The 25,361-nt window shown below is 45.2% G+C and overlaps 1 protein-coding gene across 1 annotated transcript in view; it reads left to right on the top strand.

Moving 5' to 3' along the window:
- LOC110504808 (uncharacterized) overlaps positions 1-25,361 on the top strand; it is a 246,615-nt gene that overhangs the window by 137,348 nt on the left and 83,906 nt on the right. Inside the window, exon 3 of the mRNA XM_090219451.1 lies at positions 21,689-21,733. Within this exon, the coding sequence (XP_090075577.1) occupies positions 21,689-21,733 (45 nt within the window). The remainder of the gene's footprint in view (positions 1-21,688; positions 21,734-25,361) is intronic.

Below are 25,361 nucleotides of genomic sequence, written 5' to 3'. Positions count from 1 at the left end.
GGGAAAATGTCTGGAGTAAAAAGTAAATTATTTTCTTTAGTAATGTAGTGAAGTAAAATATAGATAGCATCACTACAGATCCAAGTTCAATCCTGGCTGTGTCGCAGCGGGACACGACCGGGAAACCCATGAGGCGGCGCACATTTGTCCCAGCGTCGTCCGGGTAAGGGGAGGGTTTGGCCTGGCTGGGATGTCCTTGTCCCATCGCGTTCTAGCGACTCCTGTGGCGGGCCGGGCGTATGCACGCTGATACAGTTGCCAGTTGTACGGTTTTTCCTCCGACACATTGTTGTGGCTGGCTTCCGGGTTAAGCGAGCAGTGTGTCTTGGTGGGGTCGTGTTTCGGAGTACGCTCTCGACCTTCGCCTCTCCCTAGTCCCTACGGGAGTTGCAGCGATGGGGCAAGACTGTAGTTACCAATTGGATATCACGAAATTGGGGAGAACAAAAAAAACATAAATATATATACACTACCAGTCAAAAGTTTGGACACACCTACTCATTCCATGGTTTTTCTTTATTGTGTGCAGAGCTAACATCAAAGCAAAGGGTGGTTACTTTGAAGAATCGAAAATCGAAAATATATTTTGATTTGTTTAACACTTTTTTTGTCACTACATGATTCCTGTATGTGTTATTTTATAGTTTTGATGTCTTCACTGTTATTCTACAATTTAGAAAATAGAAAAATGAAGAAAAACCTTGGAATGAGTAGGTGTTCTAAAACTTTTGACTGGTACTATATGCAAATAGCAAAGTAAAGTGCAGATACCCCAAAAAAACTACTGAAGTATTTTTACTTAAGTACATTACACCACTGCTAGCGCACCTTTCTTCCCTCTACCACAGTAAAAAAAAATGGGATCTTTCTGAGAATCCATCTCTCTCTATCTTCTCTCTCTCGCTCTCTCTTCCCTCTCTCTATCTCTCTCTGTTTACATCCAAGGTGTTTATGCTTCGTAATGGACAGTCAGTAATATTACTTCCCCCTTTAGAGCGTGGGTCAACAGTGGACACATTGCATTGTGGCACGCTATAAGGCTGAAAAGTACTGGGTATACTATCCTAACATAGGCAGGGTGGTCATGCATAGTAAAAGACAAAGTTCATAAATCATGGGTCATCTTCAATACACCCATTTGAATTGTAGTGGGTGAGAGGCGGTGACTCATTGTGGAGAGAGAGAGTGATATGAGATGGACAGGTCAAAACACCAGTATCAACGTCAGCAGTGAAGAGGCGACTCTGGGACGCTGGCCTTATATGCAGAGTTGCAAAGAAAGAGCCATATCTCAGACTGGCCAATAAAAATAAAAAATTAAGATGTGCAAAAGAACACAGACACTGGACAGAGGAACTCTGCCTAGAAGGCCAGCATCCCGGAGACGCCTCTTCACTGCTGATGTTGAGACTGGTGTTTTGCGGGTACTATTTAATGAAGCTGCCAGTTGAGGACTTGAGGCGTCTGTTTCTCAAACTAGACACTCTAATGTACTTGTCCTCTTGCTCAGTTGTGCACAGGGGCCTCCCACTCCTCTTTCTATTCTGGTTAAAGACAGTTTGTGCTGTTCTGTGAAGGGAGTGGTACACAGCGTTGTATGAGATCTTCAGTTTCTTGGCAATTTCTCGCATGGAATAGCCTTCATATCTCAGAACAAGAGTAGACTGACGATTTTCAGAAGAAAGTTCTTTGTTTCTGGCCATTTTGAGCCTGAAATCAAACCCACAACTGCTGATGCTCCAGATACTCAACTAGTCTAAAGAAGGCCAGTTTTATTGCTTCTTTACTCAGAACTACAGTTTTCAGCTGTGCTAACATAATTGTAAAAGGGTTTTATAATGATCAATTAGCCTTTTAAAATGATAAACTTGGATTAGCTAACACAAAGTGCCATTGGAACACAGGAGTGATGGTTGCTAATAATGGGCCTCTGTACACCTATGAAGATATTCCATAAAAAATCTGCTGCTTCCAGCTACAATAGTCATTTACAACATTAACAATGTCTACACTGTATTTCTGATCAATTTGATGTTATTTTAATGGACAGAAAATTGGCTTTTCTTTCGAAAACAAGGACATTTCTAAGTGAGCCCAAACTTTTAAACGGTAGTGTATGTATATACCTCCGCCCGTGTCTTACCAGAGGCTGTTCTGTCCTGCCGATGGAGTGTATAACCCACCAGCTGTATGTTCTTCAGCCACGACTCGGTGAAACATAAGATATTACAGTTTTTAATGTCCCATTGGTAGGATGTACGTGCTTTCAGTTCGTCACGTTTATTTTCCAGCGATTGAACGTTTGCTAGCAGGACGGAGGGCAAGGGCAGATTAGCCACTCGTTGCCTGATCCTCACAAGGCACCCTGATCTTTTGCCTCAAAATCTCAGTTTCCTTCACCAGCGAATCACGGGGATCTGGGCCTGGTCGGGTGTCTGTAGTATATCCCTCCCGTCCGACTCATTGAAGAAGAACTCTTTGTCCAGTTTGAGGTGAGCAATCTCAGCTCTGATGTCCAGAAGCTCTTTTCGGTCATAAGAGACGGTAGCAGCAACATTATGTACAAAACATCAAAACAACGGCAAAAACAAGTTACGAACAATGAGAAAAAACAAAATAGCATGTTTGGTTGAGAACTGATAATATGGCAGCCCTCCCCTTCAGTGCCATAGTCATTTTACTCTACTTTACACTTTAGTCACTGTACTCTACTCTGTGACTGGTGTGTTTGGCCTGAGGTACTCTACTCTGTGACTGGTGTGTTTGGCCTGAGGTACTCTACTCTGTGACTGGTGTGTTTGGCCTGAGGTACTCTACTCTGTGATTGGTGTGTTTGGCCTGAGGTACTCTACTCTGTGACTGGTGTGTTTGGCCTGAGGTACTCTACTCTGTGATTTGTGTGTTTGGCCTGAGGTACTCTACTCTGTGATTGGTGTGTTTGGCCTGAGGTACTCTACTCTGTGACTGGTGTGTTTGGCCTGAGGTACTCTACTCTGTGATTGGTGTGTTTGGCCTGAGGTACTCTACTCTGTGACTGGTGTGTTTGGCCTGAGGTACTCTACTCTGTGACTGGTGTGTTTGGCCTGAGGTACTCTACTCTGTGACTGGTGTGTTTGGCCTGAGGTACTCTACTCTGTGACTGGTGTGTTTGGCCTGAGGTACTCTACTCTGTGACTGGTGTGTTTGGCCTGAGGTACTCTACTCTGTGACTGGTGTGTTTGGCCTGAGGTACTCTACTCTGTGATTGGTGTGTTTGGCCTGAGGTACTCTACTCTGTGACTGGTGTGTTTGGCCTGAGGTACTCTACTCTGTGATTGGTGTGTTTGGCCTGAGGTACTCTACTCTGTGATTGGTGTGTTTGGCCTGAGGTACTCTACTCTGTGATTTGTGTGTTTGGCCTGAGGTACTCTACTCTGTGACTGGTGTGTTTGGCCTGAGGTACTCTACTCTGTGACTGGTGTGTTTGGCCTGAGGTACTCTACTCTGTGATTGGTGTGTTTGGCCTGAGGTACTCTACTCTGTGACTGGTGTGTTTGGCCTGAGGTACTCTACTCAGTGACTGGTGTGTTTGGCCTGAGGTACTCTACTCTGTGATTGGTGTGTTTGACCTGAGGTACTCCCTCCATCAGCAACAGTTGTTTTAATGAGAGCTCTCAGTCCCCTTTCTCTCTCATCTAGTTGACAAGCAGAACACCAGATTAGGCATTTTTTATGCTCACTGTCAGGACAATTGTAGTCTTGTTGGGGTGCAGTAACTGTCAAGATTCCTCAAAGCAGCCAATCAGTGGAGTTGTCTGTTCAGTCATAACCACCAATTATAAATCCAGGAATGTTGTATTATCAATCCACTATTATACAGTAATTACACGTTTTAGGTATGATGGAAGAGGGGAAAGTGTGTTCTATATTAGCTGTGGTAGAATCACACATAAAGACTCCATTGTTTTCAACCCCAGGTAGTTAGTTTTACTCCAAACTCTCTCTTGAGGGATTTATTGGCCGCTCTCATTCCAGAAATAAAAATCTGAAACATTTGAAAAGGCTTCTACTTGGCGCTCCAGCAGAGGCTATGAATCACCTTCCAAGTGGCCACAAATGTAGTTCTTGTTCTAATGTATTATTTTACTCATAACACGCAGTGGAGCTGCTCTCGTCTGCCAAGAACCTGTCTGTGGGGCCAGGGCATTACGACCACATGTGGTTTCTTTTATGGCCAACCTGGCAGTGGTGCGGTGGTGCGGTGAAACTCAAACCTGGTCTGGCTTGGTTCTGGGGCTCTAAAGTAGGGTAGCCCCTAAGTAAATGTGGACTCATACCAGTCTGTTGGACAGCTCTGATTCTGGTCATTGACATGGGTTCTGGCTCTGGGTCAGAGAGAGACAGGGAGCTTGACTTCTATCCATCTATCCATCCATGCATCCATCCGTGTATCCTTCCATCCTGTGGAGTGAGTGTGTGTCAGGTTGCGAAGTGTGTGTGTGTGTGTGTGTGTGTGTGTGTGTGTGTGTGTGTGTGTGTGTGTGTGTGTGTGTGTGTGTGTGTTTGTGTGTGTGTGTTTGTGCTCCAGCAGCAGCCGTGCTCCAGTTCCTCCTGACTATCTGTTCCTAGTGACACGTATGTGAGGTCACAGAGGACTGAGTGTCCATACAGAGATGTGATCGGTTGATTAGGATGATTGACACATAGCTCTTTGTCACGTGAGCCCAGTTGTGTTTAGATTTCATTACTGCACATGGTCACTATCAGACATATCAGCTATCTCTCCTACAGTCAGCTGTATTACACACACCACACGTACACATACTACACGTACACACACCACACGTACACACACCATGTGTACACACCACGCGTACACACACCACACGTACACACACCACGTGTACACACATCCACATATAGACACGCATGATGACGAGTTTCTCACACAACTGGCCCATTTGGGTGATGTTTTTTCTCACCTGAATGATCTGAATCTAGGATTACAGGGACTCTCCGCAACTATATTCAATGTGGGGGACAAAATTGAGGCTATGATTAAGAAGTTGGAACTCTTCATTGTCTGCATTAACAAGGACAACACACAGGTCTTTCCATCATTGTATGATTATTTGTGTGCAAATGAACTCAAGTTTACGGACAATGTGAAATGTGATATAGCGAAACACCTGAGTGAGTTGGGTGCGCAATTAAACAGATACTTTCCTGAAACTGATGACACAAGCAACTGGATTCGTTATCCCTTTCATGCCCTGATTCCAGTCCACTTTCTGATATCTGAACAAGAGAGCCTCATCGAAATTGCAAGAAGCGGTTCTATGAAAATGTAATTTAATCAGAAGCCACTGCCATATTTCTGGATTGGGCTGCGCTCAGAGTATCCTGCCTTGGCAAATCTTAAGACACTGATGCCCTTTGCAACCACGTACCTATGTGAGAGGGGATTCTCAGCCCTCACTAGCATGAAAACTAAATGCAGGTACAGACAGTGTGGGGGAAATGATTTAAGTGAGACTCTCTCCAATACAACCCAACATTGCAGAGTTATGTGCATCCATTCAAGCACACCCATCTCATTGACCTGTGGTGAGTTAGACACAATTTTCGATGAACAAATAAAGTTTTATATGTAAGGTGGTTAAATAAAGAGCATCATTATTGATTATTATTATATGATTATTTGTTCCCTGGTCCTGTAAGAGCTCTTTGTCACTTCCCACGAGCTGTGTTGTGACAAACTCACACTTATTCTTATGTTTAAGAAATGTATCGTATAGTGTGTGTGTCAGGCTTACAATGATGGCAAAAAACAACATCTGAGAATACGCTGATCCTGGTTCTAGAGGGGGTATGTTTGAAGGGGTATGGGACTATACAAAGTTTGGGAACCACTGGTCTACATGATGAGATTATTATGGATAAGAGCACAAATATTTGTATTTTTGAAATGTCAGTCAAGCATCGATCATCATGTCACCAGAATACGACCCTCGATATTTATTGGAAAGGAGCATCAAGATCAAGGTACACTTTCAACATCCTGTGAAGTTCATCATAACGTATTTCATCTGTCGTCCACAGTAATAAACTGCATGCTTTCCTGATGAGTCGTAGTGGGAGGACCACACAACAAATCATCGCGTTACTCCAAGTTTACTTCCACATGATGGGAATGATATAAATATAAAGGCATTTCCCAAATCATTCATTTTACAGACACAAAAAGATCCCACCATGTCGATCGAGCAAATTATCTGTCGGCATTTAGAAAATTGTACCGAAACTTCCTGTTTTCGTCACAGCTTTTTTTTTATACGGTATGACTTTACTTGCACTGTGGATGGAATTGTGTTTATAAACAATAAAACAAGGAACGTGAGAAGATGTGTACTGAGCATGTGTCTGAATTTGCACAAGTATGTGTATGAATGTGTGTGTATGCATGTGTGTGTATATGCATGTGTGTATGAGCGCGCTTGTTGTGTTGGCCGCTCCATTAAAATGGGCCCTATGCGTGGCGCCTCTTCAAATGGCTTGACCCCAGAAAAACATCCCCTTTTTAACCACTCATACACACACACACACCCACACACACTCACACACACTAGGATAATTTTTGGTTGTTGATGCTGGAAGTGTTGATGTTTATTGGAGAGGTTTGGTTTTATGCAGCGTTCAGACACTCACTGGGTGGCACATCCATTAGAGAGGTCACATCTATGGACAGAAGAGAGGAGGGAGGGAGGTAAGAGAGGAAAGGAATGAGCAAGAGAGTGAGGGAGTGTGGGAAGTTTAGAGGGAGAACTGGAGAAGAACAGAGGGAGGGGTAGAGTGTTTTCAACACTAGTCCGGTTCCCACTGTGGTACTGTATAGGTTCAGCCCCTAGTCCCCAGACTGTACTAGATACTATTAAGGTGTGCATCCCAAATGCCACCCTATTCCCTATATAGTGCACTATTTAGATAGGGCTCTGGTCAGAAGTAGTGCACTACAGGGCCTCCAGAGTGGTGCAGCGGTCTAAGGCACTGCACCACAGTGTTGCGTTGTCACTACAGCCTGGCTTCGGTCGTCAGCTGAATGGCGTTTCCTCCGACACATTGCACCGCTGGCATCCGGGTTAAGGGAGCGGGTGTTCAAATTTTAAGAAGCGCGGTTTGGCGGGCCATGTTTCGGAAGATGCTTGACTGGACCTTCGCCTCTCCCGAGCCCGTTGGGGAGTTGTGGTGATGAGACAAGATCGTAATCACAAAATTGGGGAGAAAAAGGGAGTAAAAAGTAGTGCACTATAAAGGGAATAGGGTGCCAATGGGGACGTAGACAGGGTGAGTCAGTTCTGTGTGAACCCCGTGGATTACTGTAGCTCCCTCATTCAGCGTGGATCAGCATATTTCACTGTGACCAGCATTGTTTAGGTTGGGAGGTCTGATGTCTCATCCCGCTGTTGGACCATGTTATTACAGATTACAGTAGATTAGACGTGTTAACTCCCAAAGAGCCTGCTGAATCCTGTCCAGTGTTCACATCATGGTTTATTGATGTCTGGTTTGATATTCTGAATTCTGTCTAGTGTTTACATCATGGTTTATTGATGGTTTTATGTTCTGTTGGACTTTATTTACTCTCTTTGTCTTCTCCCTGTATGCTTTTCTAAGAATAGAGAGAAAGAGGGGGAGAGAGAGAGAGAGGGATGGAGGGAGGGGGAGGGAGAGAGAGATAGACAGACGGAGCAGACAGAGAGCAGCTCGTCTGAATCACAAACTGTTTCCTCTTTTTGTCTTTTGTGTTTCATCATGTCTCCCTCTTTAAATGAGTCAGAGATGGAGAAAGATAGCGAGAGAGATGAGGGAGAGAGAGAGATAGAAAACAAAAGACAAAGAGAGAAAGAGACAAGTCAATGGAAAGTGGTGCTGGGGGAAAAACTTACGCCATTATGAAATCCATGTACACAAACAACAAGTGTGCGGTTAAAATTGGTAATAAACAACCACATTTCTTTCTACTGGGCCGTAGGTGGAGACAGGGATGCAGCATAAGCTCCAACCTCTTACACATATACAGTTGAAGTCTGAAGTTTACATACACTTTAGCCAACTAATTTTAACCTCGGTTTTTCACAATTACTGGCATTTAATCCTAATACAAATTCCCTGTTTTAGTTCAGTTAGGATCACCACTTTATTTTAAGAATGTGACATGTCAGAATAGAGGATGATTTATTTCAGCTTTAATTTCTTTCATCACATTCCCAGTGGGTCCGAAGTTTACATACGCTCAATGAGTATTTGGTAGCATTGCATTTAAATTGTTTAACTTGGGTCAAACCTTTCGGGTAGCCTTCCACAAGCTTCCCACAATAAGTTGGTTGAATTTTGGTCCATTCCTCCAGACAGAGCTGGTGTAACTGAGTCAGGTTTGTAGGCAACCTTGCTCGCAAACACTTTTTCAATTCTGTCCACAAATATTCTATAGGTTTGAGGTCAGGGCTTTGTGATGGCCACTCCAATACTTTGACTTTGTTGTCCTTAAACCATTTTGCCACAACTTTGGAAGTATGCTTGGGGTCATTGTTCATTTGGAAGACCCATTTGCGACCAAGCTTTAACTTCCTGACTGATGTCTTGAGATGTTGTTTCAATATATCCACATAATATTCCTCCCTCATGATGCCATCTATTTTGTGAAGTGTATCAGTCCCTCCTGCAGCAAAGCTCCCCCACAACATGATGCTGCGACCCCCGTGCTTCACGGTTGGGATGGTGTTCTTCTGCTTGCAAGCCTCCCCCTTTTTCCTACAAACATAACGATGGTCATTATGGCCAAACAGTACGATGTCCCCATGTGCAGTTGCAAACCGTAGTCTGGCTTTTTTATGGCGGTTTTGGAGCAGTGGCTTCTTCCTTGCTGAGCGGCCTTTCATGTGATGTCGATATAGGACTTGTTTACTGTGGATATAGATAGTTTTGTACCTGTTTCCTCAAGCATCTTCACAAGGTCATTTGCTGTTGTTCTGGGATTGATTTGCACTTTTCGCACCAAAGTATGTTCATCTCTAGGAGACAGAACGCGTCTCCTTCCTGAGCGTTATGAAGCCTGCGTGGTCCCATGGTGTTTATACTTGCGTGCTATTGCTTGTACAGATGAACGTGGTACCTTCAGGTGTTTGGAAATTGCTCTCAAGGATGAACCAGACTTGTGGAGGTCTACAATTTCTTTTCTGAGGTCTTGGCTGATTTCTTTAGAAAAACTAGATTTAATGACTACAACCTAAATGTATGTAAACTCCCGACTTCAACTGCATATCAACGAATTGGCAAGGGCACTAGAAGAGTCTGCAGCACCCGGTCTCACCCTACTAGAATCTGAAGTTAAATGTCTACTGTTTACTGATGATCTTAGTGCTTCTGTCCCCAACCAAGGAGGGCCTACAGCAGCACCTAGATCTTCTGCACAGATTATGTCAGACTTGGGCCCTGACAGTAAATCTCAGTAAGACAAAAAATAATGGTGTTCCAAAAAAGGTCCAATTGCCAGGAACACGAATACAAATTCCATCTGGGCTCCGTTGCCTTAGAGCACACAAAAAACGATACATACCTCTGCCTAAACATCCGCGCCACAGGTAACTTCCACAAAGCTGTAATTGAGCTGAGAGACAAGGCAAGAAGGGACTTCTATGCCATCAAAAGGAATGTAAAATTTGACATACCAATTAGGATCAGGCTAAAAATACTTTAATCAGTTATAGAACCCATTGCCCTTTATGGTTGTGAGGTCTGGGGTCCGCTCACCAACCAAGAATTCACAAAATGGGACAAGCACCTGAATTGAGACTCTGCATGCAGATTTCTGCAAAAATATCCTCAGTGTACAACGTAAAACACCAAATAATGCATGCAGAGCAGAATTAGGCCGATACCCACAAATTATCAAAATCCAGAAAAGAGACGTTAAATTCTACAACCACCTAAAAGTAAGCGATTCCCAAACCTTCCATAACAAAGCCATCACCTACAGAGGGATGAACCTGGAGAAGAGTCCCCTAATCAAGCGGGGTCCTGGGGCTCTGTTCACAAACACACCCCACAGAGCCCCAGGACAGCAAAACAATTAGACCCAACCAAATCATGTGAAAACAAAAAGATAATTACTTGGCACATTGGAAAGAATTAACAGAAAAACAGAGAAAACTAGAATGCTCTTTGGCCCTAAACAGAAAGTACACAGTGGCAGAATACCTGACCAATGTGACTGACCAAAACTTAAGTAAGCTTTGATTATGTACAGACTCAGTGAGCATAGCCTTGCTATTGAGACAGGCCGCAGTAGGCAGACATGGCTCTTTAGAGAAGACAGGCTATGTGCCCACTGCCCACAAAATTAGGTGTAAACTGAGCTGCACTTCCTAACCTCCTGCTAAATGTACAACCATATTAGAGACACATATTTCCCTCAGATTACACAGATCCACAAAGAATTAGAAAACAAACCCAATAAACTGTTTTAACTCCCACAAACTCCCACAGTTTATCACAGTGTGCCATCACCACAGTGTTGCATCACCACAGTGTGCCATCACCACAGTGTGCCATCACAGCAGCAAGATTTGTGACCTGTTGCCACAAGAAAAGGGCAACCAGTGAAGAACGAACACCATTGTAAATACAACCCATTTTTATGTATATTTATTTTCCCTTTTGTACTTTAACTATTGCACATCGTTACAATACTATATATAGAAATAATATGACATTTGAAATGTATTTATTATTTTGGAACTTCTGTGAGTGTAATGTTTACTGTTCATTTTTATTGTTTATTTCACTTTTGTTTATTATCTACTTCACTTGCTTTGGCAATGTTATTAACAAATGTTTCCCATGCCAATAAAGCCCTTAAATTGAATTGAAATTGAATTGAGAGAGACATAGAGAGTTAGAGAGAGAGAGAGAGAGAGAGACATAGAGAGAAGGAAGGAAGGAAGGAAGGAAGGAAGGAAGGAAGGAAGGAAGGAAGGAAGGAAGGAAGGAAGGAAGGAAGGAAGGAAGGAAGGAAGGAAGGAAGGAAGGAAGGAAGGAGGGTGTTATTCCAGATGTAGAGGACTAACAGCTGGTTAAACAGATTAAACTGTCTCCTCTACACTTGCCTTGACAAAAGCTGTTATGAAGACACATATTGTTAAGCTTTTCATCACTCAATTTTGCAAATTATTCTTTGCACAAAGAACTAAAATGAGTTATGAATTCCTGTAAAAAAAATAAAAAATAAAAAAAACAATAACAATGTTGTAGATACATGTTTTAGGTCCTAGAGGAAAAGGTTTGGTATTTATCGGTTGTGCATTCATGTAATTTCAATATATTCATTCATATTTAATCTTTTGGGAGAGAAATGTGGAATGTGTCTCTCTCCTCAGGCCAACTCTCATCCACTGAATTATACACTAACTAGAGGCAAAGATTGTGTGTGTGTGTGGCTGTGTGTGTGTGTGTGTGTGCGTGTGGGAGGGGGGTGGCCTACAGGGGCATAGCAGATGGAATCCAGGATGATGGGATGCAGTTGGTAACACACACACACACACACACACACCAGTATAAGCGTTGATGGAGAAATTGTTTCCAATCCCAGTCCCCAGTCAAGCGGATGGCTCTTGTCAGTGAGCTAGTTGTGGATGTCAGCGTGTCTAAAATGAGCTGTGTGTGTTGGTGTGTATGAGCATGCTGGTGTGTGTGTCTGAACCTGTGCCTTTTCTGACTGGAGTTTCAGTACTGTCTCCACACTGACTTAAACCTCTCTGAAAGTAATGGTGGGTGAACGGTCTCTCTCTGTGTGTGACTGCAGGCCAGGTCATGGTGTGAGGTTTAGTGGGCCGTGGGCTGTGCTCCGTGTGTGTTTTCCCAAACAGGCAATGCTCCTGCTAGCTCTAGCCAGTCAAACCCAAACCCCCAACCAGGGGCAACAGTTAAAGGCCCAGTGGAGTCAAAAAAAACATGTAGTCCTGTGTTTTATATACACTGGGTGTACAAAACATTAGTAATGCCCTCAGAACAGCCTCAATTCGTCAGGGCATGGACTCTACAGGGTGTAGAAAGAGTTTACAAGGTGTAGAAAGAGTTCCACAGGGATACTGGCCCATGTTGACTGAGGCCAAAAGGTGCAACTCAATATTAGGAAGGTGTTCTTAATGTTTGGTATACTTAGTGTATATTCGCTGAGAGGTGATTTGACTGCTCCTACTCCTGGGCCTGTATCCATAAAGCCTCTCCCAGTAGGACTGCTGATCTAGGATCAGATCCCCTCTGTATATATACAGTATGATCTTATTAATTATTATCTAAAAAGCCAAACTGATCCCAGATCACCACTCCTACTTCGAGACGCTTTGTGGATATGGACACTGATGCCAAACTCTGTTAGGTAGTTTGAGGAGTGGATGTCGGTCAACTGAGCGAAGTCAGAGGTCGAAGTATATCGTTGAAGTGTTATAAACAATTAATGTTACTTCAATACGCTCTCTTCTGACTTCAGACACTAGTTGACCTCAGTTGTTTCTTATTTCAGATCTCTTAGCCTGTTTTGCCATTAGCTTGTGCCATAAACCTTTAAACACCATCCAGGATCAGATAAACTTTAACCTCTAGATCACTGATGGTGATTGTCCTAATAGTCACATATGGCTTCCTCTCCTTGTCTCCTTTCCTTGGAGGCGATTGAGAGGTGAAGGGTCTAGATAGGTTTTCACCGATGTGCTTCCACTTGTCAAGTCCTGTCAGATCAGCTAGAGAAGAGATGCAAAGGAAGCTATTTAAGAGTGTTAGGAAATGACCATGGAGAGAGACCAAGCATGGAACACATAGAGCGAGACCAAGCATGGAACACATGGAGAGAGACCAAACATGGAACACATGGAGAGAGACCAAGCATGGGACCCATGGAGAGTGACCAAGCATGGAACACATGGGGAGAGACCAAGCATGGAACACATGAAGAGAGACCAAGCATGGAACACATGGGGAGAGACCAAGCATGGAACACATGGAGAGAGACCAAGCATGGAACACATGGGGAGAGACCAAGCATGGAACACATGGAGAGAGACCAAGCATGGAACACATGTAGAGAGACCAAGCATGGAACCCATGGAGAGTGACCAAGCATGGAACACATGGGGAGAGACCAAGCATGGAACACATGGGGAGAGACCAAGCATGGAACACATGGAGAGAGACCAAGCATGGAACACATGAAGAGAGACCAATAATGGAACACATGAAGAGAGACCAAGCATGGAACACATGAGGAGAGACCAAGCATGGAACACATGGAGAGAGACCAAGCATGGAACACATGGGGAGAGACCAAGCATGGAACACATGGAGAGAGACCAAGCATGGAACACATGGAGAGAGACCAAGCATGGAACCCATGGAGAGTGACCAAGCATGGAACACATGGGGAGAGACCAAGCATGGAACACATGGAGAGAGACCAAGCATGGAACACATGGAGAGAGACCAAGCATGGAACACATGAAGAGAGACCAAGCATGGAACACATGGGGAGAGACCAAGCATGGAACACATGGAGAGAGACCAAGCATGGAACACATGGGGAGAGACCAAGCATGGAACACATGGAGAGAGACCAAGCATGGAACACATGGAGAGAGACCAAGCATGGAACACATGAAGAGAGACCAAGCATGGAACACATGGAGAGAGACCAAACATGGAACACATGGAGAGAGACCAAGCATGGAACACATGGAGAGAGACCAAGCATGGAACACATGGAGAGAGACCAAGCATGGAACACATGGAGAGAGACCAAGCATGGAACACATGGAGAGAGACCAAGCATGGAACCCATGGAGAGTGACCAAGCATGGAACACATGGAGAGAGACCAAGCATGGAACACATGGAGAGAGACCAAGCATGGAACCCATGGAGAGAGACCAAGCATGGGACACATGGAGAGTGACCAAGCATGGAACACATGGAGAGTGACCAAGCATGGAACACATGGAGAGTGACCAAGCATGGAACACATGGAGAGAGACCAAGCATGGAACACATGGAGAGAGACCAAGCATGGAACACATGGAGAGTGTTTATCCCTTGATAGCATGTCTACTGAGCATAAACACACACACACAACACACAAACACACACACACACACACAACACACAAACACACACATACACACACACACACACAAACACACACATACACACACACACACACACACACACACACACACACACTCCTCATATGACACCTCCTGGTCCTGGTATGTCACTGATCTTACAGATCTCACCGGGTGACACAGGAAGTGAAGGCCGAAACCTGATACCCCCTTGCGTGTGTGTGCGTGTGTGATTGACATCATCTCGACGTCACAGACCAATGAAAGAGCCAAACATTGTCACAGTCTGTGTGTCTGTTGGCAGAAGTGTGTATGTACAAGTATGTGTATTAAACTGTCCTAGTAAGGGAATCTGAGCAGCTGCTGTGCTTGAGCCCTGGTTACATACACACAAACACACACAAACGCACACTCCTGTTTTTACCATTAATCCTCCAGTCAATCCTGGCCCTACATCAGTCTGTCATCACCACGGAAGATACTGCACATGACGAATCACATGGTCCGGTTACAGTCCCCTCCAGCCCTGGCCACCTCCCTGTCTGTCAGCATGACACCTCCCTCTGCCTTTCATGTCCAACAGAAACAGAGGTACTTCAGGGGCTCCTGGTGACCAACAGACCAGAATATCAATACTGGATTATTGCTCTGAACACAGTCAGTGGTCAGGATAAATTTAGCGACATGAAGCTCTATACTCTCGAGACTCTGTACCTCCTGAACCCCCCTTTCCCCCCCTACCTGCCCCCCGCCACAGGAATCTGTTCTGGCCCCCTGGTATTGAGTTGTCAGTGCCAAGGCAGGTGCCAGGGCTGGTGCCAGGGCTGGTGCCAGGGCAGGTTCACTGTGGTGTTTATGGCTGGGGGAAATAGGGGAGCGGAGCAGGGGAAGTGGAGAGCACTCGGGGGCTATTAATACCTGTACTGGGGGTGGAGGGGGAAGGGGTAGTGGAGAGCACTCAGGGGCTATTAATACCTGTACTGGGGGTGGAGGGGGAAGGGGTAGTGGAGAGCACTCGGGGGCTATTAATACCTGTACTGGGGGTGGAGGGGGAAGGGGTAGTGGAGAGCACTATTAATACCTGTACTGGGGGTGGAGGGGGAAGGGGTAGTGGAGAGCACTCAGGGGCTATTAATACCTGTACTGGGGGTGGAGGGGGAAGGGGTAGTGGAGAGCACTCGGGGGCTATTAATACCTGTACTGGGGGTGGAGGGGGAAGGGGTAGTGGAGAGCACTCGGGGGCTATTAATACCTGTACTGGGGGTGGAGGGGGAAGGGGTAGTGGGGCAAAAAGAGACAGAGGCAGGCAGGGGTGTGAGGTAGGAAGAGGGGGAGACAGGGACATGCAGGCGAGAGGTAGTGATGCCTACGTAATAAAACAGAGGGAGAGGAGGTGGGAAAGTTAGAAGCAAAGGGAGAGAGAGAGACAGAGAGAGAGAGAGAGAGAGAGAGGCCACACATTCCAATTGGCTATACCTAAACTCTTTAACATCAGCCTTAGCTATGGCATCTCCTACAATATTTGTAATTAAAGACTGATCACCCCAATCCACAAAAATGGAAACAAATCTGTCCCCGATAACAACCGTGGGATATGCGTCAACAGTAACCTTGGGAAAATCCTCATTATCATAAACAGCAGACTCATACATTTCTTCAGTGAAAACAATGTACTGAGAAAATGTCAAATTGGCTTTTTACCAAATCACTGTACTACAAACAAATCAAAATAAATGCAAAGTCTTCTCATGGTTTGTTGATTTTTTTAATAAACTTTTGACTCAATTTGGCATGAGGGTCTGCTATAGAAATTGATGGAAAGTGGTGTTGGGGGGAAAACATACGACATTATAAATTCCATGTACACAAACAACAAGTGTGTGGTTAAAATTTGTAAAACACACACCCTAATGGAACATATACATCAACAAATTGGCGAGGACACTAGAACAGTCCTGGTCTCAGCCTACTAGAATCTGAAGTCAAATGTCTACTGTTTGCTGATGATCTGGTGCTTCTGTCCCCAACCAAAGAGGGCCTACAGCAGCACCTAGACCTTCTGCACAGATTCTGTCAAATCTAAACCCTGACAGTAAATCTCAGTAAGATAAAAAAATAATGGTGTTCCAAATAAGGTCCAGTTGCCTGGACCACAAATACAAATTCCATCTGGACACTGTTGCCCTGGAGCACACAAAAAACTAGACATACCTCGGCCTAAACATCAGCGCCACAGGTAACTTCCACAAAGCTGTGAACAAGCTGAGAGACAAGTCAAGAAGGGCCTTCTATGCCATCAAAAGGAACATTAAATTCAACTTACCAATTAGGATCAGGCTAAGAATACTTGAATCAGTTATAGAACCCGTTGCCCTTCATGGTTGTGAGGTCTGGGGTCCACTCACCAACCAAGAATTCACAAAATGGAACAAACACCAAATTGAGACTCTGCATGCAGGATTCTGCAAAATTCTGCAAATAATGCATGCAGAGCAGAATTAGGCCGATACCTGCTAATTATCAAAATCAAGAAAAGAGCTGTTAAATTCTACAACCACCTAAAAGGAAGCGATTCCCAAGCCTTCCATAACAAAGCCATCACCTACAGAGAAATTAACCTGGAGAAGAGTCCCCTAAGCAAGCTGGTCTTGGGGCTCTGTTCACACACACAAACAGACCCCACAGAGCCCCAAGACAGCAACACAATTAGACCCAACCAAATCATGAGAAAACAAAAAGATAATTACTTGACTCATTGGAAAGAGTTGACAAAAAAACTGTGCAAACTAGAATGCTATTTGGCCCTAAACAGAGAGTTTAGGGCTATGTGCACACTGCCCATCAAATGAGGTGGAAACTGAGCTGCTCTTTCTAACCTCCTGTTAAATGTATGACCATAATAGAGACACACATTTCCCTGAGATTACACAGACCCACAAAGAATTTGAAAACAAAGAATTTAAAAACAACCCCAATTTTGATAAACTTCCATATCTACTGAGTGAAATACCACAGTGTGCCATCACAGCAGCAAGATTTGTGACCTGTTGCCACAAGAAAAGGACAACCAGTGAGAACAAACTATTGAACTTCTGTGAGGGTAATGTTTACTGTTCATTTTTATTGTTTATTTCACCTTTGTTTATTAACTACTTCACTTGCTTTGGCAATGTTAACTAATGTTTCCAATGCCAATAAAGCACTTAAATTGAAATGGAATTTAATTGAATTGAGAGGGGTAGATATAGAGAGATAAGGGGGTGGGTGTAGAGAGAGAGAGGGGTAGAAGAGAGGGGTAGAGAGAGAGAGGGGTAGCGAGAGAGAGAGAGGGGGGGGGTAGAGAGAGAGGTAGAGAGAGAGGGGGAGAGAGAGAGAGGTAGAAAGAGAGGGGTAGAGAGAAAGAGAACGAGAGAGAGAGAGAGGGGTAGAGAGAGAGGGGGGTAGAGAGAGAGAGAGAGAGAGAGCGGGGGGATAGAGAGAGAGGGGTAGAGAGAGAGAGGTAGAGAGAGAGAGAGAGAGGGGTAGAGAGAGAGAGAGAGAGAGCGGTTGAGAGAGAGAGAGGGGTAGAGAGAGAGAGGGGTAGAGAGAGAGAGAGGTAGAGAGAGAGGGGTAGAGAGAGAGAGGGGGGGGTAGAGAGAGAGAGAGAGAGAGGTAGAGAGAGATGGGTAGAGAGAGAGAGAGATAGAGAGAGGGGTAGAGAGAGAGAGAGAGAGGGGGGGGGGGTAGAGAGAGAGAGGAGTAGCGAGAGAATGAGAAAGAGGTTTAGAGAGAGAGAGGTAGAGAGAAAAGGAGAGCGAGAGAGGTAGAGAGAGAGAGGTAGAGAGAGAGGGGTAGAGAGAGAGAGAGCGAGGGGTAGAGAGAGAGAGAGCGAGGGGTAGAGAGAGAGCGAGAGAGAGGGGTAGAGAGAGAGAGAGAGATAGAGAGTGGGGGTAGAGAGAGAGAGAGATAGAGAGAGGGGTAGAGAGAGAGGGGTAGAGAGAGAGAGAGGTACAGAGTGAGAAAGAGGTAGAGAGAGAGAGAGGTAGAGAGAAAAGGACAGCGAGAGAGGTAGAGAGAGAGAGAGAGAGGGGTAGAGTGAGAGAGAGAGAGAGAGAGAGAGCGAGAGAGAGAGGGGGGGGTAGAGAGAGAGAGGTAAGAGAGAGAGAGAAAGAGAGAGAGAGAGAGAAAGAGAGAGAGAGAGGTAGAGAGAGGTAGAGAGAGAGAGGTAGAGATAACAGGGGGGAGAACTGGAGGGAGTTACGGAGCAGGAGAGATGATAGAGAGAACAGGACTGTGCTGGAGGAAACTGCAGAGGTACAACAAGAGGAACAGACTGCAAGGAGAAAGCATTTCTGCAGCCAGAGCAGTTTAGCAGCAGAACTCAAAGATAGAATATTAACCCAGGCCAGCCCCAGGGCCCGTATGGTTCCCATTTACCTGCACAGTCGGGGGGATCTCTGAAGGTGGTTGTGGGGTCCAAGGGTTCTCTGAAGGTGGTTGTGGGGTCCAAGGGATCTCTGAAGGCGGCGAGGGGGTCCAATAGCCAGATACAGTGTTCTGGGGCAGAGGGATGCTGGATGGTGGTGGACTGAAGAAATTGAGAAGAAAAAAATCTTCATGCCTTTGGGAACTTTTCTGAGTTTTGGGGTAAATGTATAGTGGTACTATGTGCACTTGTGTGCTATGATCTCAAAAACAAAGCTCAGATATATACATTTTGATCTTAATTTGAGCCAGTTTTGCTACAGCACGAAAATAATCCTGCAGCAACAGGAAATGTGAATAATGTGGATTATAATTAATTGACATTTCTTGTGACTGGGATGACTGGGATTGATACATTTCCCATAAGTGAAATTCGAGTTGGACATTTCAAAGTGTAAATTACAAACTTCAGAAACCTTTTTAAACCTCAAATACATTACACATTTTACATTTCCTGCATTGCAGTAAAGTTATACTGCAACAAGGTGATCAAATTAAGATCCTACATCTGTACTCAAGCAAGAGCTGAGATTTACACGTATTTATTTCGATTTATACAGCGTATGACTCATTTTTCCAGAAGTTCCAACCTTTCCCATATTCACCAGCATGGGGTCTGTGTGTTTATTGAATTCTCAGTGGGAAAAGCATCTGGCTCCGTCATAGCTCCTGCTCTGTTTTGCTCTGCCCTGGTCTCTCTACTGTTAGTTTTACTATGCTGGCTGTCTCATCCTCGCTGGCCTCACCATACAGTATCCTGGCACCTGTACTGGTGGTTTAACTGCTCTGGCTGCCTCATAGCTGTACTGTGTCTCTTTCTCAACATGAGATAGACCAACAGTATCAGCCCAAAGTCTCAAGACAGGCTTTAATGGCAGGTCAGGGGTGAGGTGAAGATTGGCACCAAACCAGTGGAGGAGAGGGGTTGTGTTTGGTTTGGCTGGCCATCAGAGAGAGAGGATGGGATGTCTGTGACTGTGTCTGTATGGGATGTCTGTGACTGTTTGTGTATGGGATGACTGTAACTGTGTGTGAATGGGATGACTGTGACTGTGTGTATATGGGATGACTGTGACTGTGTGTATATGGGATGACTGTGACTGTGTGTATATGGGATGACTTTGACTGTGTGTATATGGGGTGACTGTGTGTATATGGGATGACTGTGACTGTGTGCATGGGATGACTGTGATTGTGTGTATATGGAATGACTGTGACTGTGTGTATATGGGATGACTGACTGTGTGTATATGGGATGACTGTGACTGTGTGTATGGGATGTGTTCAGTTCATAGGAAAGCATGTTGATCTCTCTCTCACACCCACACACACACACACACACACACACACACACACACACACACACACACACCTGTTCCCACTCAGGTGCATCCAGATGTTCTTGGCGTCGTGTATTACATGTGGAGCACCTCACACACAGTGGTTCCTCATTTAAAAGTTGCTTCAAACCTCAGTCGGTATAGCTGTGGTATGCTGTGGTATGCTGCGGTGAGCATACAGTGCATTAGGAAAGTATGCAGACCCCTTGGCTTTTTCCACATTTTGTTATGTTAAAATTGATTAAATTCATTCATCAATCTACACATAATACCCAATAATGACAAAGCAAAAACAGGTTTTTAGATATTTTTGCACATTTATATATATATATTTATTAAAACATGATATAACATTTACATAAGTATTCATAAGTATTCAAAACATTTACTCAGTACTTTGTTGAAGCACCGTTGTCAGCGATTACAGCCTTGACCCTACTTGGGTATGACACTACAAGCTTGACACACCTGTATTTGGGGAGTTTCTTCCATTCTTCTCTGCAGATCCTCTCAAGCTCTGTCAGGTTGGATGGGGAGCGTCGCTGCACAGTTATTTTCAGGTCTCTCCAGAGATGTTCGATCGGGTCCAAGTCTGGTCTCTGACTGGGCCACTCAAGAACATTCAGAGACTTGTCCCGAAGCCACTTCTGCATTGTCTTGGCTGTGTGCTTAGTGTTGTTGTCCTGTTGGAAGGTGAACCCTCGCCCCAGTCTGAGGTCCTGAGCACTCTGGAGCAGGTTTTCATCAAGGATCTCTCTGTACTCCATTCATCTTTCCCTCGATCATCACTAGTCTCCCAGTCCCTGCCGCTGCAAAACATCCCCACAGCATGATGTTGCCACCACCATGCTTCACCGAAGGGAGGGTGCCAGGTTTCTGCCAGACGTGACGCTTGGCATTCAGGCCAAAGAGTTCAATCTTAGTTTCATCAGACCAGAGAATCTTGTTTCTCATGGTCTGAGTCCTTAAGGTGACTTTTGGCAAACTCCAAGCAGGCTGTCATGTGCCTTTTACTGAGGAGTTGCTTCCGTCTAGCCACCCTACCAGAAAGGCATGATTCGGGGAGTCCTTGTGGAAGGTTCTCCCATCTCCACAGAGGAACTATGGAGCTCTGTCAGAGTGACCATGGGGTCCTTGTTCACCTCCCTGACCAAGGCCCTTCTCCCTCGATTGCTCAATTTGACCAGGTGGCCAGCTCTAGGAAGAGTCTTGATGGTTCCAAACGTCTTCCATTTAAGAATGATTGAGGCCACTGTGTTCTTGGGGACCTTCAATGCTGCATACATTTTTTGTACCCTCAAAACAATCCTGTCTCCGCGCTCTCGGACAATTCCTTTGACCTCATGGCTTTGTTTTTGCTCTGACATCCACTGTCAACTGTGGGACCTTATATAGACAGGTGTGTGCCTTTCCAAATCATGTCCAAACAATTTAATTTACCACAGGTGGACTCCAATCAAGTTGTAGAAACATCTCAAGGATGATCAATGGTAACAGGATGCACCTGAGCTCTATTTTGAGGCTCATAGCAAAGGGTCTGAATACTTAGGTAAAGTATTTTATTTGTAATGCATTCACACAAATTGGATTGTTATTGTGTCTAGATTGATGAGAAAAAAAAATATTTCATACATTTTAGAATAATGCCCTTTTTAGCCCCAACTCTAAACCTACAACTTCTTCCCTGACTTTCCATTGATGACTTGTGGCTATATCATTCTGTCTGTGTTTCCTTCAGGTCCTCCTGGAAAGCGTGGAAGGATGGGCAGAAGAGGTGACATCGGTAAGTGTCATATCTCTGTCTTTAACTGTCCCCACATACTTCTCTTTCCTCACTACATTCTCTCTCCTCTTACCTCACATCTTTCTTCCTCTTCCCATCCCATCCCTCTCATTCAGTCCTCCCCTTATTTTACATCCCCATCTCTCCACCACTCCCCATCATCTCTCCTCCTCTCCTCCCCATCCTCTCTCTCTCTCTCTCTCGCTCATCACTCTATCACTTGTCTCGGTCATCTCTCTCCATCTCTCTTTCTCTTCTCTCTCTCTCATCTCACTTTCTTTTTCTCTCTCTCTCACTTTCTTTTTCTCTCTCTCTCTCTCTCTTTCTCTCTCTCTCTCTCTCTCTCTCTCATTCTCTCTCTCTCTCTCTCCCTCTCTCTCTCTCTCTCTACAGCAGGTCTTTCTCCCTGTCCCTCCATGTCCATTCCAACCTAATGCGAACATTGGCCACATGGTTATATGAACGTTGCCCATGTGTTAGCGGTGCAGCCTGAGCAGTAGCAGCTGCCTTAGCAGTAGGACGAAGTTAATGACATTCTGCCTTGCCAACATCATGGCCCTCACTCCTCCTTTAGTGTGTTAGGGTTTCTCTTAAACCACAAAACACTTATTGGGATCAGTACGAACAGATCTGATTCAGGGTGAAACCACCGGTGCCTTGCAATCCATTAGTGTAGAAATCCTCAAGACCAAGTTTGGAAAACCCTGCTGTAGATCAGTGGTTCTCAACTGGTTTTGCCTTGGGACCGAAATGAACCAGGTTGACGCAGGTTTAGTGTCCCTGTGTTCCCATCGTTATCTAAATATAGCCAGAATGGCCTGACTCTAGCTGTCTACAGCATGGCCTGACTCTAGCTGTCTGCAACATGGCCTGACTCTAGCTGTCTGCAGCATGGCCTGACTATAGCTGTCTGCAACATGGCCTGACTCTAGCTGTCTGCAACATGGTCTGACTCTAGCTGTCTGCAACATGGCCTGACTCTAGCTGTCTGCAGCATGGCCTGACACTAGCTGTCTGCAGAGCCATTCGTAAGCACCAATACGCCTGCGTAGAATGTCAGAGATGGAGGGCCGGAACCACGGTGCCCAAAATGGCAGATTTACCCCCTGCTCGCTTGTGCCTCCTTAAACCACCCTTCTGGTCAACAGGAGTAGATTTCTTTGGCCCCTTGATGATCAAGCTAGGTCGTCGTGTGGAAAAGCCCTGGGGCATTATATTCAAGTGTTTGACAACTAGATGCGTCCACCTGGACCTACTGGAGAGTTTGGATACTGAAGACTTCCTCATGGAAGGGATACTGAACTCCAAACCCTTGGGATATCTCTCTGCAGACATCGCTGACCCTGATCCGGTCACACCGAATATGCTCTTGATGGGACGCCGAGATGCATCACTTCCTCAAGCCATGTATGCTGATACCAACCTCGTTGGCAGACGCCGGTGGCGACACATCCAGATGTTAGCTGACCATTTTTGGGCCCAATTCATTCGGGATTACCTACCAAGTCTACAGCACAGAGGGAAATGGCGGAGAGAAATGGCCACATTGAAAACTGGCCGAGTAGTAATGATGGTGGACCCTCAGCTGCCTCGAGCCTCCTGGCCGGTGGGCCGTATCACTAAGACCATGCCTGGGACAGATGGAGATCCAGGTGAAGAACCAGACATATATCCGGCCAGTTGCCCGACTAATTCCTCTCCCTGAGATGACAGAGGACGGGGAGCAATGAGCCTTTTTTGAGGAGTGTGGAATTTAACCAATTTTCAGGGTGGCTGTAGAAAAGGCCCATGGAGTTGGTGGAATAATCCTTTAATTCATTGCCACTTACTCAGCTGGGCCAGGGGCGCTTTAATTAGGTCAGGTAAAAATGTCTGACAGTTCTCAACTCCATAAAAGGAGGAAATTGCCATGGCCTGACTCTAACTGTCTACAGCATGGCCTGACTCTAGCTGTCTACAGCATGGCCTGACTCTAGCTGTCTACAGCATGGCCTGACTCTAGCTGTCTACAGCATGGCCTGACTCTAGCTGTCTACAGCATGGCCTGACTCTAGCTGTCTACAGCATGGCCTGACTCTAGCTGTCTGCACCATGATCTGACTCTAGCTGTCTACAGCATGGCCTGACTCTAGCTGTCTACAGCATGGCCTGGCTCTAGCTGTCTACAGCATGGCCTGACTCTAGCTGTCTACAGCATGGCCTGACTCTAGCTGTCTACAGCATGGCCTGACGCTAGCTGTTTACAGCATGGCCTGACTCTAGCTGTCTGCACAATGGCCTGACTAGCTGTCTACAGCATGGCCTGACTCTAGCTGTTTAAAGCATGGCCTGACTCTAGCTGTCTACAGCATGGCCTGACTCTAGCTGTCTACAGCATGGCCTGACTCTAACTGTCTACAGCATGGCCTGACTCTAGCTGTCTGCACCATGATCTGACTCTAACTGTCTACAGCATGGCCTGACTCTTGCTGTCTACAGCACGGCCTGCCTCTAGGTGTTTACAGCATGGCCTGACTCTAGCTGTCTGCACCATGGCCTGACTCTAACTGTCTACAGCATGGCCTGACTCTAGCTGTCTACAGCATGGCCTGACTCTAACTGTCTACAGCATGGCCTGACTCTAGCTGTCTGCACCATGGCCTGACTCTAACTGTCTACAGCGTTGTTGTCCTACCGTCAACTGGAGGTAGTTGCCCTAGTGTCTACAGGAGGTTCTTGCCCTAGTGTCTACAGGAGGTTGTTGCCCTAGTGTCTACAGGAGGTTGTTGTCCTAATGTAAACAGGAGGTTGTTGTCCTAGTTTCAACAGGAGGTTGTTGCCCTAGTGTCTACAGGAGGTTGTTGTCCTCGTGTCAACAGGAGGTTGTTGTCCTAGTGTCAACAGGAGGTTGTTGTCCTAGTGTCTATTGGTGGTTGTTGTCTTATTGTCTACAGGAGGTTGTTGTCCTAGTGTCAACTGGAGGTTGTTGTCCTAGTGTCAACTGGAGGTTGTTGTCCTAGTGTCTACAGGAGGTTGTTGTCCTAGTGTCTACAGGAGGTTGTTGTCCTTGTGTCTACAGGAGGCTGTTGTCCTAGTGTCAACAGGAGGTTGTTGCCCTAGTGTCAACAGGAGGTTGTTGCCCTAGTGTCAACAGGAGGTTGTTGTCCTAGTGTCTACAGGAGGTTGTTGTCCTAGTGTCTACAGGAGGTTGTTGCCCTAGTGTTGACATGAGGTTGTTGTCCTAGTGTCTACAGGAGGTTGTTGTCCTCGTGTCAACAGGAGGTCCTTGTCCTAGTGTCTAGACACTCATACTCCAAATTGAATTTCATGCCTCATAAACTACAACACCTTTCTCCTCTCACGTCTCCCTTTCTCATTTCAATTCAAATCGCTTTATTCGCTTGGAAAGTTTTACCACATACATTGCCAAAGCAAACATGTAACATACCAAATCACTGATGACGCAGATAGATAATTAGATAATTTATAGATAATGTATCAATAGATAATTCATAGATAATGTATCAATAGATAATTTATCATTAATGTATCAATAGATAATTTATAGATAATGTATCAATAGATAATTTATAAATAATGTATCAATAGATAATTTATAAATAATGTATCAATAGATCATTTATAGATA

The sequence above is a fragment of the Oncorhynchus mykiss genome, chromosome 25 (genome assembly GCF_057628025.1).
Source record: "Oncorhynchus mykiss isolate SJ-2025 chromosome 25, ASM5762802v1, whole genome shotgun sequence".
NCBI lineage: Eukaryota > Metazoa > Chordata > Actinopteri > Salmoniformes > Salmonidae > Oncorhynchus > Oncorhynchus mykiss.
Note: the sequence above shows the minus strand (reverse complement) of the source record. Positions and strands in the feature narration are given on the sequence as shown.